Here is a 13838-nt window from a genome sequence, read left to right on the forward strand (position 1 = left end):
TGAGGTTTCCCTGCTAGCCTGTTTGATCAGGCTGTGTGCTCTCTGCTTGTGTGTGTGCGTGTGCGCGTGTGTATCCCTGGCCATGCATGACAATAGTAAATGAGCACCTATCCATCACTGGCACTCGAGCCAGAGATTTCCAAGAGCCCTGGCTCATATTTAGCTGGAGGACTACCTGCAGAGAGACGGCTTGATTCTCTCCAGCAGGGAGAAAAGACACAGACAGGGAAGGAATGTAGCCTCGATGTGTATCCAACGCCCCCTATATGTTTACCGTCGGGTTTTACATGGAATCATAAGTGCGGTGGGAAAAACCCAGCCAAGAAATTCCCCAAGACTGACCTCAAACAATAAGAAAAAAAAACTCATCTCGTCTCTTTATCTCTGCCGACGACATCAGGGTGGGGATTTCAGGTTCTGACTTAAATTGAAAAAACAAGCAAACACACACACACACACACACATACATACACACACACACACACACACACACACACAAAGTCAGCGAGCTGCTCTTAGACGCACGGTTGTTCCGACAGCGGCTGATGTGGGTGGGCTGGGTGCACAAAAAAAAAAAAAAAAAAAAATGTAGAGGAGGAAAAACAGGAGTAATTGTAAACATCTTGGACTGTCCCACCCTGCTTAGCCTGCGTCTAGACTGGCCTCTGTAATAACAAGGGATTGGAAGACGCAGCGGGGCCGCGGGCCGCTCGCCCATTGAGTCACAAATCTACGTTTTAATTGGAGCCGAACGAGCGGAGCTCACGTATGCAGCGTGCAATTACAAGATATAAATATGAGGAGGCGGCCTGCGAGGGAGTCCTGAGCAGGTGCCAACATGCCCAGAGTGCCATCCACCAGAGGATCAGCTCGCCAGATTGGCACCGAGCGAGTGACCTGCAATCGTTAATGCGCCGTGCCAATCTGTTGGCCTACTTATTGGCCTTTCTCTTGACAGTGTGAAGGCACGACACACACACTGAGTGCGTTTGTTTGTTCAGTGTGCGGTTGTAAGAATGAACGTGTGAGCAGACACACAGAACCTGAATGAAAGTCTGTTTGGCATCCAGGTCCAAATAGGTCATGATATTTACAATCTCGTGAATTTCTCCGACAAACCCAGCAGGATCTCTGGGCCGGTCGCAGAACTGGTGTTGTGTATATTGTAGAAATGGGGGGAACCCAGAGATTCATCTTGCGAGTGCTGGAGGAATCTCCCTCAAGCAGCAGGATGCAGCGTCAACATTTGTCCGTTTTCTTTGCCAAACTGTCGAAGCAAAAATGTGGCACGAGTGTGCAACAAAAGTCTGAGCTCAAGTGCTGTCGCCAAAGTTCATCAAAAACTGGAAGATGCCAGGTTTGATCTCAAGCTCGCTGTGTTAGCATTAGTGATGATTACATCCAGTTTGCTTTGGTTTGCGATTAAAGGGAGTTTTAAGAAAAATCCATCTCAGATTTACATGTGGTTATTACACATGCAGGTTCGACCTGCTTCCAACCAATGGAACGTCTACTGCCACATGGTGGGCGGGACGTGTAAATATTGTCTGTCACTTTGTGAACCCTTTTATTTTTTCGCCTGCAATATTCCCAAACTCACTCCAAGCCATTTCATTTTTGGATCACACAAGCCGAACACGTCTCTCCGACCCGCTGGGCTCATAAAAACAGATGAGAGCACTTTTTGGAGCGGAGCTGAGTCAAATATTGAGAAATCAGCAAACACCGTTCCTGCCTTTTGAACAACAGTTGAGCTCTTATTTCCACCCCGCCCCCCCTGCAGACACCACTAAAGATCCCTTTGTTGACAGTGCGGAGGGCTAAATGCAGCGATGCTGTTCTCTGCATGACCTCCATCAAGCGCTTTCATAGCCCAGAGGCCCAAAACAATCCGGAAAGAGAAAAAAAAAAAAAATCCAGCCCACCGCCGAGAATCACTTTAGCCTCGTTTTGTAATGAATGCCAATTACAAAGGGAAATGCGGCGCGCTGCTCAAACAACCCTGTTGGTTTGTTTTTTTCCAGATTTGTTCGGTTATCATTTTCAGAGATAATAGTCATGTTTTGCTCTGACCAGTCACTGGGGGTCAGCGGCGCTGGCTGGCTAGCTGGCTGGCTAGCTGGCTGGCTGGCTGGCCTTTTGTGAGCTAAACCCCTGTCAGTGAGCATCTCTGGGCTGTTCTCACCTCCCCCGACCTCAGACACACTCGCTCGTGTCGCCGTTTGATGAAGGCACAAATGTCGGGAGGTGCCGCAGACAAGACAGTCGTTCAGTGCCGACCGCCTGCCCACTCTGCAACATCTGAGGCATCACCTCGACCATCAACCCCCCCCCCCCCCCCCCCCCCCCCGAGGGAAAACAAACAACAAGCATTGCTTTCAATTGACACCACACAAGAACAGCAAAACTCTTGGACAATCATCGTAGATTTCACCACCAGTACAATGTGCATTCCATGCTGCTGGCTGATTTTCAGCTGAGAATCAGCAGGGTTTGTTTTTTTTTCCAAAGAAGATAGATGTATGTTTCTGACATCCCCAAAGGTCTGGCAGCGGAGAATGATTTCTTTCCAAAAGCAGAAATATTTCAAAGAACACGACGATCCAGATTAAAAACAAACGAGAAAAAAAACACCCCAGCGGTTAACCTGAGCACCCAGCCGATCCCCCCCCCCCATCGCCGGAGGGAGCAACTGTGCAATGAATGAGAAAGCAGGCCAACGTTTAAACTATCCAGGCCATCTTTATTGATCCTCAATAGCTTTTTTTCACAAAGGACACCCCCCCCCCCATAATCTTAACCACAAAAAGGGGAACAATATAAACAAAACAATAAATAACAATCTGCACAATTAAGGCGGTTCTACATCTCCAATAGAACACAGCAGTGTGGACATGTTGGAGTTATACAGCTTCATACAGTACAAGCAGTAGATTTGGAGAACATCACATCTAACCAAAAAAAAAAAAAAAAAAAAAAAACGAACTAGATGAGAGCCCCATTTGTAGCATTGTACTTCCAGTATGATTAGAGAAAAGAAACAAAACAAACATTACCCTAAAATGGGCAAAAAAAAAGTGGCAAAAATATAAACAGAACCTTAAAAGTGAATTTCTTCCCAAATTGACTCCCAGGGAAAATAACTGAGAGTTCATTTTAAATGCATCACATCTGAAAAGCAGCACTTTACCCAAAGTGAACGGGATGACAGTCCCATTGTACTCTGTCTGATTAGAATTATCCAAATCCAAAAACTTTTCGATGACCTTCTCATTTTAGATTTAATGCTGGGCCCAAAAAGTACGTAACCAAATCACGAACAGAAAACTGGAGTTTCTGTCGTAATCCTCTCAGGAGGGGAAAACTGGAGAGCATTTTGAGAACATCAGATTGAACAAAGCAGCACTTTACCCAAAGTGAACTAGAGCCTCATTCATAACTCTGCACGTCCAGAGTGATTAGCAGAATGGGAGGTGGGAAAATGTTTTAGATGACCGTCTCATTTTAGAATTAATACTGGGCCAAAAAAAAATAATAATAAAAAAAAATAAAAGATGTGACCCAAAACAGAAAAAAACAACAACTCATGAATAGAAAATTAGAATAATAAACTTAAAAGTGAGTCTCTCTTCGTCTCAGGAAACAAAACAAGTGATTACAACCAAAACGATCCCTGAATGGAAGCGGCGGTTGTTCTTTAATAAATACAGCTTTATACTGGCAAGCTGTCTAAAAGTCCAGGCTTGGAGACCACACAGTGTCATAGAATTGTTCAAAGTGGCTTTTTTTTTTGAAAGAAAAATGTAAGCATCTCATAATTACATTCATGACCAGGTAAATGGGGGAGAGGTGGATCTGAGCCTTGGGGGGAAAAAAAAAACAAAAAAAACAGCCACGCCACCTTCTGGCCACACGTGAAGCCCGAACGCGGCACAATCCCTGTGGATATCCAGAGGTTTCTTCTGCGCTCGTAGAAAAATAAAAACACCAAGATATGAGCATGTTTCCGTTTGGTCCGGGGGACCGTTCCACCCTCGACGTCCCAGCCTGGCCCGGCCCGGTCTGGCCCGGCCCGTCCCGGCCCTGCGTGCACGCCCGTGTGTGTCCGTCGGTCCGTTCACGACAGAGCAGCTCCTCTCAGCAGCTCACGGTGCTGGGCTGCTGTTTGCTGACAAAGTCCGAGATGAAGTCAAACTCGTTCTGGCCCAGGAAGAGTTCCGGTAGCTCCTGCACCCGGTCCAAGCCCAGCTCCATGACCAGCGAGGTCAGAACCTCCTCGTCGATCATGTCGGCGTCCATCCCGTTGAGCGCCAGCGCCGGCCCGCCCATGTGCTGCATGTTGGCTAGCTGCGCCGTGTTCATGCGGTACTGCGCCGCCGGTCCCATGTGGTTGGCGCCCATCGGCCCCAGCGGGTGTCCGTGATACTGGGTGTTGAGCTTCTGCAGCTGCATGCTGGCCATCAGCTGCTGCGACGTCATGCCTCCGTTCATAAACTGTTGTTGCTGCTGTTGCTGCTGCTGCTGCTGCTGAGGGTGCTGGCCCTGTTGCCGGTGCTGCTGCGGATGCATGTTGTGGTGATGCTGCTGCTGCTGTGGTTGCTGTGGCCGAGGATGATGCTGCTGCTGCTGCTGTTGGTGCTGCTGCTGCTGCTGCTGTGGCGGTAGGCCGTTATTAAACATCATGTTGCCAGAGGTCATCCGTTGGTGTCCCATCTGGGGCCCGTTCAGCTGTCCATTCATGGGTCCGCCCACCATGGCCTGCCGCTGCCTCATGGCGTTCTCCATGTTGGCCTGGCCGCCGCCGCCGCCGCCGTAGCGCATCATTTGGCCGTTGGGCATGGCCCTCATGCCGTGCTGGTTGACGTGCTGCGGGTGACCTGGCTGCATGCCGACATTCATGCCCATCCTGTAACCGTGGAGACTGGCGCCCGCTGAGCTGTGATTCATGGGCATCATCAGATGGTCTGCCATGTCTCCTGACTGCGAGGGAGAGAGCAGAGGGGTGGGCAGTTAGGACAATGCAAGGAGACGTGCGTTGTTGTTGTTGTTGTTGTTGTTGTTGTTGGTTTATTGAAAGATGCTTGAACGCAGCAAAAACAGTTGCACATGCAGCTCCGCTTCAAGGTCCCCGTTGGCATCGCGCCGGTCCGGATTCGCTGCATTTGTGCGGATGAACAGGCGTGTTTTGGTTTCCAAACGCAACCTCATGCACAGGCAATTTCCTGGTTTCACCTTCGCTGAGAATAAACAAAGATCCTCCTCGCGGTGCAGAAACTACAAACACTCAAATGGATTTTGCAATGCAAGAGGGGGAAATGTGTAATTGGAGTGTTTGCATCCTGACACTCTTGTGTGTTTTAGTCTCCCTCTCTTTGTGCCAGTGAATAAACGCCCAGTGTAACAAAAACGGGGATATTCCAGGTGAACGTGCAGTGATCCATTTCTTATTACAATCCACACGTAGCCACTAAATTAACGGCGGTTCAGTTGTGAAAGGTGAAAATACAAGGCGTGCATTACGTGATGCGTCGCTTTAAATGTCATCTTTCCCGGCGTGTCAGCTCGGCCAAGAACATACATCGGTTACATTTTACGCACGTAAGCTCGCAACAAAGACCACTGACATCATGCAACGTCTCCTCCGACAGCTGAATCACCACATTTCGCCCGAAACGAGGCAGAAAATCCAACAAAAGGCTCCGCTAATCCGCGCCGACTTTGTCTCTCTCACCCCCCCATTTGTCTAAAACGTTTTGGGTTTTTTTTTTTGGTTTTTTTTTTTTTTGTGGGGATTTTTCTTTTTTTGCGTTCGTTTAGACGAAACACACGCGCGCGCGCGCGCACGCACGCACGCAAAAAATCTTGCGGCGCAAGACGTTGTGCGTTTCGGCGATCTCTCCGGTTTGCAACAGAGGGGGGAATGCAAACAATGGATCAGCCGCAGCAGCAGCAGAAGCAGCAGCAGCGGCGGCGGCAGTAGCGGCACTAAATCCACCCCCCTCCCCCCCCGAACCCGCCTCCTCTGCCCATCGGAACACTTGACTTTACCGCCGATTCCCCCATCAAACATATCGGATTAAAAAATAAAGAAGAAGGAGAGGAGGAAGAAGAAGGAGAAGAAGAAGAAGACACTCACCGCTGTCCGCTCCGTTTCCACAAAGTTGCGGGACTTCGCCTCGGCTCCGTCTCCACCAGAACCCGGTTTATTTCCCTCCTAGCCTCCTTCCTCCTGCTCTTGTCCTGTATCACAGTGGCTGATCCACGGGGTGAAGCTTCATGCCCGGGCTGAGGGGGCACAGGGGGGGAACCGGGCGGCGCGCGCACACAAAGACTTGCTGCATCAGATCTTGAAACGACTGCCTATTTTCTGGGTCAACTCAGGGATTATGTACATCTGTGAGGAAGGCGGTCCGCGAGAGGCGGAGCCTCGGCCTGCCTCTTCTTTGTTCCTATTGGCCCTACTTAATATAATTATGCATGGGCGTGGGGGGGGGGGGGGGGGGCAGAAAGAGAGAGAGAGAGAAGGGGGGAGCTGCTGGAGAGTTGTGACACAGTAGCCAATTTAAATACCCTCCTCCTCCTTTCTTCCCACCGTTTCCTTTAGAAAAAATATTCATTATAGATAGATAGATAGATAGATAGATAGATAGATAGATAGATAGATAGATAGATAGATAGATAGATTTGAGCCATTCAGGGATGAGATAAATGTATTGTTTGAACTGTGGTGGCTATTAAAAAAGATGGAGAAAAAAAAAAGAGAAAATTGATTTTAGTTTGGTTCGACTTTTGTTTGAACATCATGAGGAAAGAGTAATGTATTTTGGGGGAAGTATCCCCATAACACTGTATTGCTGTTTGCGACTTAGATTTGCATATTATTGGACACATAGCGGGACAACATGGAAACCGGGAAAAAATGACCGAACAGGATCATGGATGAAAATAAGAAGCGATAGATAGATAGATAGATAGATAGATAGATAGATAGATGTTTTTCAGTCTTGCAGTCATAATCAAGGTTTCCTCTTGATTATGAGGAAAACAAACACTAGCAGGCCGGCCACTGCCTGCTAGTGTTTGTTTTCCTCTACGCAGGGCCGTATAAATACATTTTATTTACTTACTTACTTCCCGTCTATTGACCTTTTCATTTTTAAAGGCCCACTGCGCGTGATTTAGTTGCTGCCCGTGGCCAGAAAGCAGGCTGCATAAACGTGTTGATCAACGCTGATGGTCCCACTTGTTTTTACCTCTTTATTAAAGCAGCAATGCTGTCAGTGTAAAATGATGACTAGTTAGTTTTTCCCTCTTTATTTTTAAAGAGACACCCTCACTTTGAAATGCAGGACAATCTTTGCCGCCGCTTACGTTCAGCTAACTTCGGAGACTGCCGATTGTCGCTGTGCACCGTTCCACTGTTGTGTGTGTGTGTGTGTGTGTGTGTGTGTGTGTGTGTGTGTGTGTGTGTGTGTGTGTGTGTGTGCAGTGTGTTGAGTCGCTCTCTACGATCACCGTTGGTCCATGTGACCCGTCAGTCTGCTGTGTGTTTGCCTCAGAGGAGGGGAGGGCAGAGGAATGTAGCCTGCGTGCTATTCCTGTCCGCACCGGCTGCAGCGGCGGTGCAAACTAGTGCCGGGGCCTTGCGTGCGTGTGCGCGTGTGTAGTTTTGTTGCGTGGACTCTGGACGCAGGCGTGCTGCGCTCGTGTCTCTCTCTCTCTCCCTCTCTCTCTCTCTCTCTCTCTAATGCTCAGCAGAACTCTCTTTCTCTCAATTGGCCACTCCAAGACAACGACCTCCTCCTGCACGGCCATTGCAAATGAATGGGAGCCACTTTGGGCAGAGCGAGCCCCACTCCATTGTCTGGGGGAATTTGTCTATAAATGAGCAATCCCCGCCAGAGGGGCGTTTTTCTGTCATTGTTTGACATTGTCCAGGCCACTTTAAGCCTGTGCTAATAAGCCGCTCCCAGGTGTGGGTCGTACATGACAAAAGTCACACGGCCGGCCAGTCCAAACAAAAACACACGCAATCAGCATAACTTTAGCCAGGGGGGTCCCCGAAAAGGAGGCTCCTCCTGACGACGCGTCGAAAAACCTCCCGCCGCCCGCCGCCCGCGTCGTCACATCTGCCTGAAAAGCCAAAAAGGCATTTGCATGAAATTCCAATCAGCCGTGATTGTGGAAGGAGATGCGCGGCCTGTAATTGCATCCACTGCGAGGGCCCGCGTCGTTTTAATGAGGTGGAGGATACACGGCCATCTCATCTGTTATGTGGCGGCTGCTACGTGTGTGCCGCGCTTGCGCGTGTGCGCGCTTGCATGCGCGTGTGACAAAAAAGTGATCCACATGTCTGGCCCTGGTGTTTGGCTTCAGGGAGGAGCCTGCTTGCACCTCGCTTCTAGCTATTTATTGATTTTTGTGCCCATGTGCGAGTGTTGCGTGTGTGCTTTTTTTTATTGCAGGGTGCAACAGAGAGAGAGGGAGAGGGCGGGGGATTGGGGGGGGGGGCAGTACAGCTCATGAGAGTTTGTTTATAAGAGCAGCTGCGTGAGCTGAGCTGCGTCGCCAACTGTGTGACGCTGTAGGAATAAAGAAAAAATGCAGCCGTTGCAAGATGACGGGCGCTTTTCTTGCCAATGAAAGCATAAAGTAGAGAGTTTTTTTTCTTTTTTCTCAGCTCGTTCCCATTCGCGTATGCACTGCCAACATTCCTAAGCAATCCTTCCTCAATCGCACAATGAGGGAATGAGAAGTGCCACGTGCAAAAAAAACAAAACAAAAAACTTTGGCTAAAGTTCACCGCAAAGGCCAGACACGTCTCGGTGTGTGACTCTAAGGCGGGGACGCCAGCAGGGAGACGGGCCGATGCAGACGCGAAGGCCATTGGTTTCGGGACACCCGCTCTCAGGCCAGGTGCCGCCGGCGTGTGGCAGAGTAGAAGGGATGGCGTTCTGCGTAGCGGAAACCGCCACTGAGGTCACAACCAGCTCTGCAAGACAGGTGCAGGAGAGTCACTTTGTGCAACTCCGGCAAACCAAAGGGAGAGTTGAACGACTCGTGGAGGCGCAAGAGGCTCTGGAGGAACCGCAGCGGACGGCTAGCTTTCACTGCTCTGCGCTGCAGTAATCTTCCTCACTGAAAATCAATCATCCCAGTCATCTTTAATCTCATTCCCCATCTGCTAATTGGCAGCGATCAGAGACCAACTGACTCAATCCCACCTGCCTGACTAATCTCATCCTACACGGTTGCCTCTGCCAGTAATGGCTTGCAATATAGCAAGCCTTTCGTTTCCTGGTTGTTGTTTTTTCTTTTTTTTTCTTTTTTTAATTACGCAATGCTCATGAACATTTACAGAGACGCAAACAAATCGCTGAGCTGCCTCATTATCCAGAATAATTTGCTGTCACTCGCCCGGACGTCTTTGGTCTCGGTTTGAGTCGTTTCAGTTCAACCGAAAGAAAGAAAGAACGAACGAAAGAACCCCAAAGTGCTTTTGACATTCCACTCACATTTTTAAATCCTGATGGTGTCTTCTCAAACTAATTAAATTCACTCCGCCGTCCATCTTGTTCCTTCAAAGTTGTAAACTCTTCAATATCCACTCTCCCGGTTGTTTTCCCCAGCAATATTCTGCTTCTTTAGCCGACCAGTGAACTCCCAAGAGACGAGTGGAGTCCACTCGGTGCCTCTGTTGCTTGCTCCACTTTCCAGAGTTTGTGCTGAGACAGACAGAGTGGCTCTGATGGCTCTCTGGGGTTGCTGACGACAACCCCAGCCAGGTCCTGTCCTCTGAGGCCACCTCCTTGTTTTATCACCAACAAAGCAGCAGTTAGCAGGAGGCTAAAGCTAATCGTCTGTGAACGCTGTAAACAGAGGGCTAAATATGCTGTTTTAAAGACTTTCTTTCAATAATGAAATGTGCAAAGCTTTTCCGCTGTGGATGTGGTTCATATATGATCTTAAATAGATACAATATGCTGTCAAACACTTTCATTCACTGAAGCTAAATTTTAACTGATTATTATCAAGATACAAAGACGCTGCATAGAGCTGCCAGACAAGCGTGTCCTATTGTGGGCACTTTTCCTCTGTGATGTGAAACCAAAAGTCAGTTTGCTTGTGTGTGTGTGTGTGTGTCTCTCTCTCTCTCTCTCTCTCTCTCTCTCTCTCTCTCTCTCTCTCTCTCTCTCCTCTCTCTGTCTCTCTCTGTCTCTGTCTCTCTCTCTCTCTCTCCCTGTGGGGGATGGTTGTTATTGTTCTGGTAAATGAGAGAGTCTCTATAAATACTCCCAAGGCTTCCTTCTCTGTCTCACCCTCCAATCAACAGTCGGCGTTTCGGCAGCTGAGAACGAGCAATAAGCCTGAGTCAAGGCTAATGGGCTGGGGAGTGGGGGAGGGTCTGAGTCAGACATACTTGAGAAGTGGGTGAGGGACTTTGGAGAGAAGGGAGAAACCTGGTAACTGCCAGAGTCACACACACACACACACACACACACAGGGCCATAAGTGAGTCTGAAGTGAAAGTAGTGATTTGGGGGTTGGGGGTCAGAGTGCTCCACATTTTGAGTTGCAGACGCCTCTCATGGTGACCTACATGTAACGACATGCACAGGGTTTCAAAGGCTGCGACACAAACTGAAAATCTGCTTAATGACAGATAAACAAGAAATATGTGTCTCTTTTTTTTTGGTTAAAGTGCCACTTTTCCACTTGTAACGATATAAAACACATATTTGGTCCTTTTAATTGCAAGTAACTGACTTTGTTTCATTTCTAGTGAAAAGTCGCCAACCGTTCAGAACGATACAGTACCGCTTGTAATTAATGCAAATTCTCTGTGAATGCCAGTGTTTTATTATGAGTCGTGTTTGTCCAGGTGCACTGGGGAGGTTGTGTGTGAGAGCGTGTGCTGTTCACACTCCCCGCTGGTGGTGGCCGTATGTTTCTTGGAATTAACAGGATCACTTCATGTGAAAAACTGCTGTTTTCCTGAATTGATAAGGCAGTGAATAATTGTTTCAATGAATAAAACGAAACAGCAACACTTGGCTAGCTTTTTTTGTAAAAAAAAAAACAAACAAAAAAAACAACAACAACATGGCGGGGCTTTTACTCCCTGAAGCTGTGTTTGCAGACGTCTGCTTTGTTTTTAATGGCAGTGCGTTCAGTGTACCAGCCCCCCTAATTTATTTATGTGGTTCTCGCGGAGCAGCGGAAGACCTGGTGCTACTCTGGAACCAACTTTCTCGTCCAAGGAATGTTTTGCCTGCTTGTTGAAATAGAGGAGCTAGTCTTGAGTTCGGCAAGGGCGTCAATATCGCCATCGGAACGGGTCTCATTGGAAAAGTGGCACGTGAATTTTCTAAGGCTATCAACACTGCTAGCCTGCTGGTTCGCAAAGCTCAAACTGTTACAGACCATCATCTCTTCCTTGACCATGTGTATTGTGTTGCAGAGGCTTGACCAAGCACAGGTCCAGATACGCATGCATATTTATAAAAAGTCTGACAATTATAGATACACTACTTCAACAGCTGGGGTAATTTGGTACTTTGGTTTTATTTAAAAAAAAAACAAAAAAAAACAAATAAAAACACTGTGTCGCAAATACGGACTGGTATCATCTGCAAAGCCCTCGATTTCCGTATTTGCATAGATAGATAGAAAGTGGGACTTGATTGTTCTTCGGCCGCGAGCCCAATTTTAAGAGATGCAGACACAGGCACACAATGCCTCTGCCTAGTTGGACACTGCTGCCGTCCAGAGTGGGAATAAAAAGCAATGGCTCAGCCAGAGCTGAGTGGTTTGACCGCCGATCACGTGTGGACAACTCCAAAGGGGACGGCGGCAAAATTGGGAGCATTCTCAAGCCGAGGGGGGGATGCCAGTGCTGCAACAGTGCTGTAAAGGTGTAAGGAAACGTGATTTTCAACACGTCCAGTCTCGGATCATTAGCAGGCGGCGTTAGTCACTCCGAAGCCTGCGCCACAAGCCCGCTGCCTGCACTTCCAAACAACACAATTCTTCAGCATTTGCTCGCCCGGGGAATCATTGTGGACACAAACACTAATCATGTCCCCTTCACTGCACTTCCTGCCTCACAGCCATCGGTGACGTTTCCGGTTACCTCCAGGAATGCTCGCAGTTGCGCACGCAACGGGGCAGCAAGAGTGGACAACAAACAATGGGGGGGAGAAAAAAAAGGACAACCTGACAAACAAGTCGTGTGAGGAAAACACGAGAGAGAAGGCGAGTGGCGGAAACACCATGACGACGTGAAGAATGACCTATTAATCATTCATAATCACCCAGCACTGTTAATGAGGTGACGACTCTTAAATAATTAGCAGCTTGCGACTGGAGCATATTTCCATAGCAGTAGCCCGAGGACGTCCAGGGCATTGGGGACGAGCGGGGAAGGGAATATGGGATGCACCAGGCGCAAGAAGGAAAGGCAGAAGAAGAAGAAACAGTCTCGGCAAACACAACCTGCCCTGATAGCAGGGAGCTCAGGGACACACGGACGGAGAGAAGTAGATAAACAAGCAATGAGGGGAGATAATGAAGCGCCGGCGCCGGATTAAGACAACAGCAAGAAGCGGCGGCACTTATACAGTCGCGTCTATATGTGGTGGGCGTTTAAGTTGTTGGCCCACAGCAGCAGCAGCTTCGTTATCCCTCGGCCTTGTTACGGCAGTGGCCCGGCCGGGCCAGGCCGAGCTGACCCGGGCCGGGCCGGGCCGGGCCGGGCCAGGCCAGGCTGGGCCTGGAGGCTCTTGCAGCGCTCCAGTCAACAGGGAACTGAGGCCGACTAGCACCCCAGCCTGCCATGGGCCTATTCATCTTGCACAAAAACACACAAAAGAGCAGACCATGAGCCACATTCTTGACATCCAACCTCATCACCCCCACCGCCGCCTGCCGCCCGCCGCCGCCCCTGACTCGCGCCCCTCCCCCCTGCCAGAAGTGCCTGGAACCAGCCAGAGCAGACGAGAGCTGCTATGCTGCTGCGCTACCTAAACCGACTGGCTGGCTGGCTGGAATTGTTTGGTGGAGGAAGGGCAGGGAAGGAGGGAGGGGGGAATGGGGGAGGGCAGGGAGTGGGGCAGGGATGTTTTCTCCTCTGTCGGCTAATTGACACACAGATGTCAGAAGGAGTCGGGGTTTTTGCGGCCGCCGCCGCACTTCTGCGGCTCTTTTGCCTTCCGCAAATAAACACTTCACCTCATGGACGGTGAGAACGACGTCACGCAGCCGAGCAACGTCGGTGTCACGGTTGATTCCGTCGACATTCCGGTGCTTTCGCTCGGTTGTGCAGAATGAACCTCAGAGGCCGCGTGTTTTTAGAACAATCTCACTCCAAAGGGTGAACCGTGCACCGTAGCCGAGCGTGTTTTCACGTCCAAAGTCCAGTTTAGCCGGACAAGTGTGAACGGCTGTGGACCCACATTGCATTTCCTTTTGCCCCGCAAAGACCAGCCAATGGGATCGTTCCTCTCGGGTATCAATTCACAGCACATAAACAACGTAAAGTGGCGTCGCATTTTCTGCGTCGCCGTGTGTCGTGCTGCAACGGCGTGGAAATCGCGTCGCGCACTGACGCAAAAACAAAACAATGCGTGCGTCGTCAGGGACTTATGTGGGCCGAGGCACCGACGCAGGGAAGGAGCACTTTAAAGCTTGAAGCCGCTGCAGGATAAACAGGCTGCCGTGGCCGCGCCCCTGTTGGGAAGGACAAAAGGAAAAAACAACAATTGCGCCGCACTCCATTTACCTTGGAAGTCCGAATTTTACAGAAAGGGTCGGAGGGACAATGCGGCCGCTCGTCAGTC

General features: G+C 49.4%; 1 protein-coding gene across 1 annotated transcript; it reads right to left on the reverse strand.

Annotated features, from left to right (window-relative positions):
- Nucleotides 1–2722: 2722 nt before the first annotated feature.
- Nucleotides 2723–6376, reverse strand: cited4b (Cbp/p300-interacting transactivator, with Glu/Asp-rich carboxy-terminal domain, 4b). Its single transcript, XM_076050950.1, has 2 exons — nucleotides 6137–6376; nucleotides 2723–4980 (listed from the first exon to the last, which is right to left on the reverse strand). The coding sequence occupies exon 2, from the start codon at nucleotides 4969–4971 to the stop codon at nucleotides 4138–4140; it is 834 nt and encodes a 277-aa protein (XP_075907065.1). The 5' UTR covers nucleotides 4972–4980; nucleotides 6137–6376; the 3' UTR covers nucleotides 2723–4137.
- Nucleotides 6377–13838: the final 7462 nt, after the last annotated feature.

Source organism: Nelusetta ayraudi, unplaced genomic scaffold (genome assembly GCF_046127955.1).
Source record: "Nelusetta ayraudi isolate G7.1 ecotype Tasmania unplaced genomic scaffold, CSIRO-AGI_Nayr_v1 ptg000131l, whole genome shotgun sequence".
NCBI classification, from domain to species: Eukaryota; Metazoa; Chordata; class Actinopteri; order Tetraodontiformes; family Monacanthidae; genus Nelusetta; species Nelusetta ayraudi.

Bases quoted from the DNA above. Each gene is read 5' to 3' on its own strand.
- cited4b (XM_076050950.1), bottom strand. From the start codon at position 4,971: ATGGCAGACCATCTGATGATGCCCATGAATCACAGCTCAGCGGGCGCC.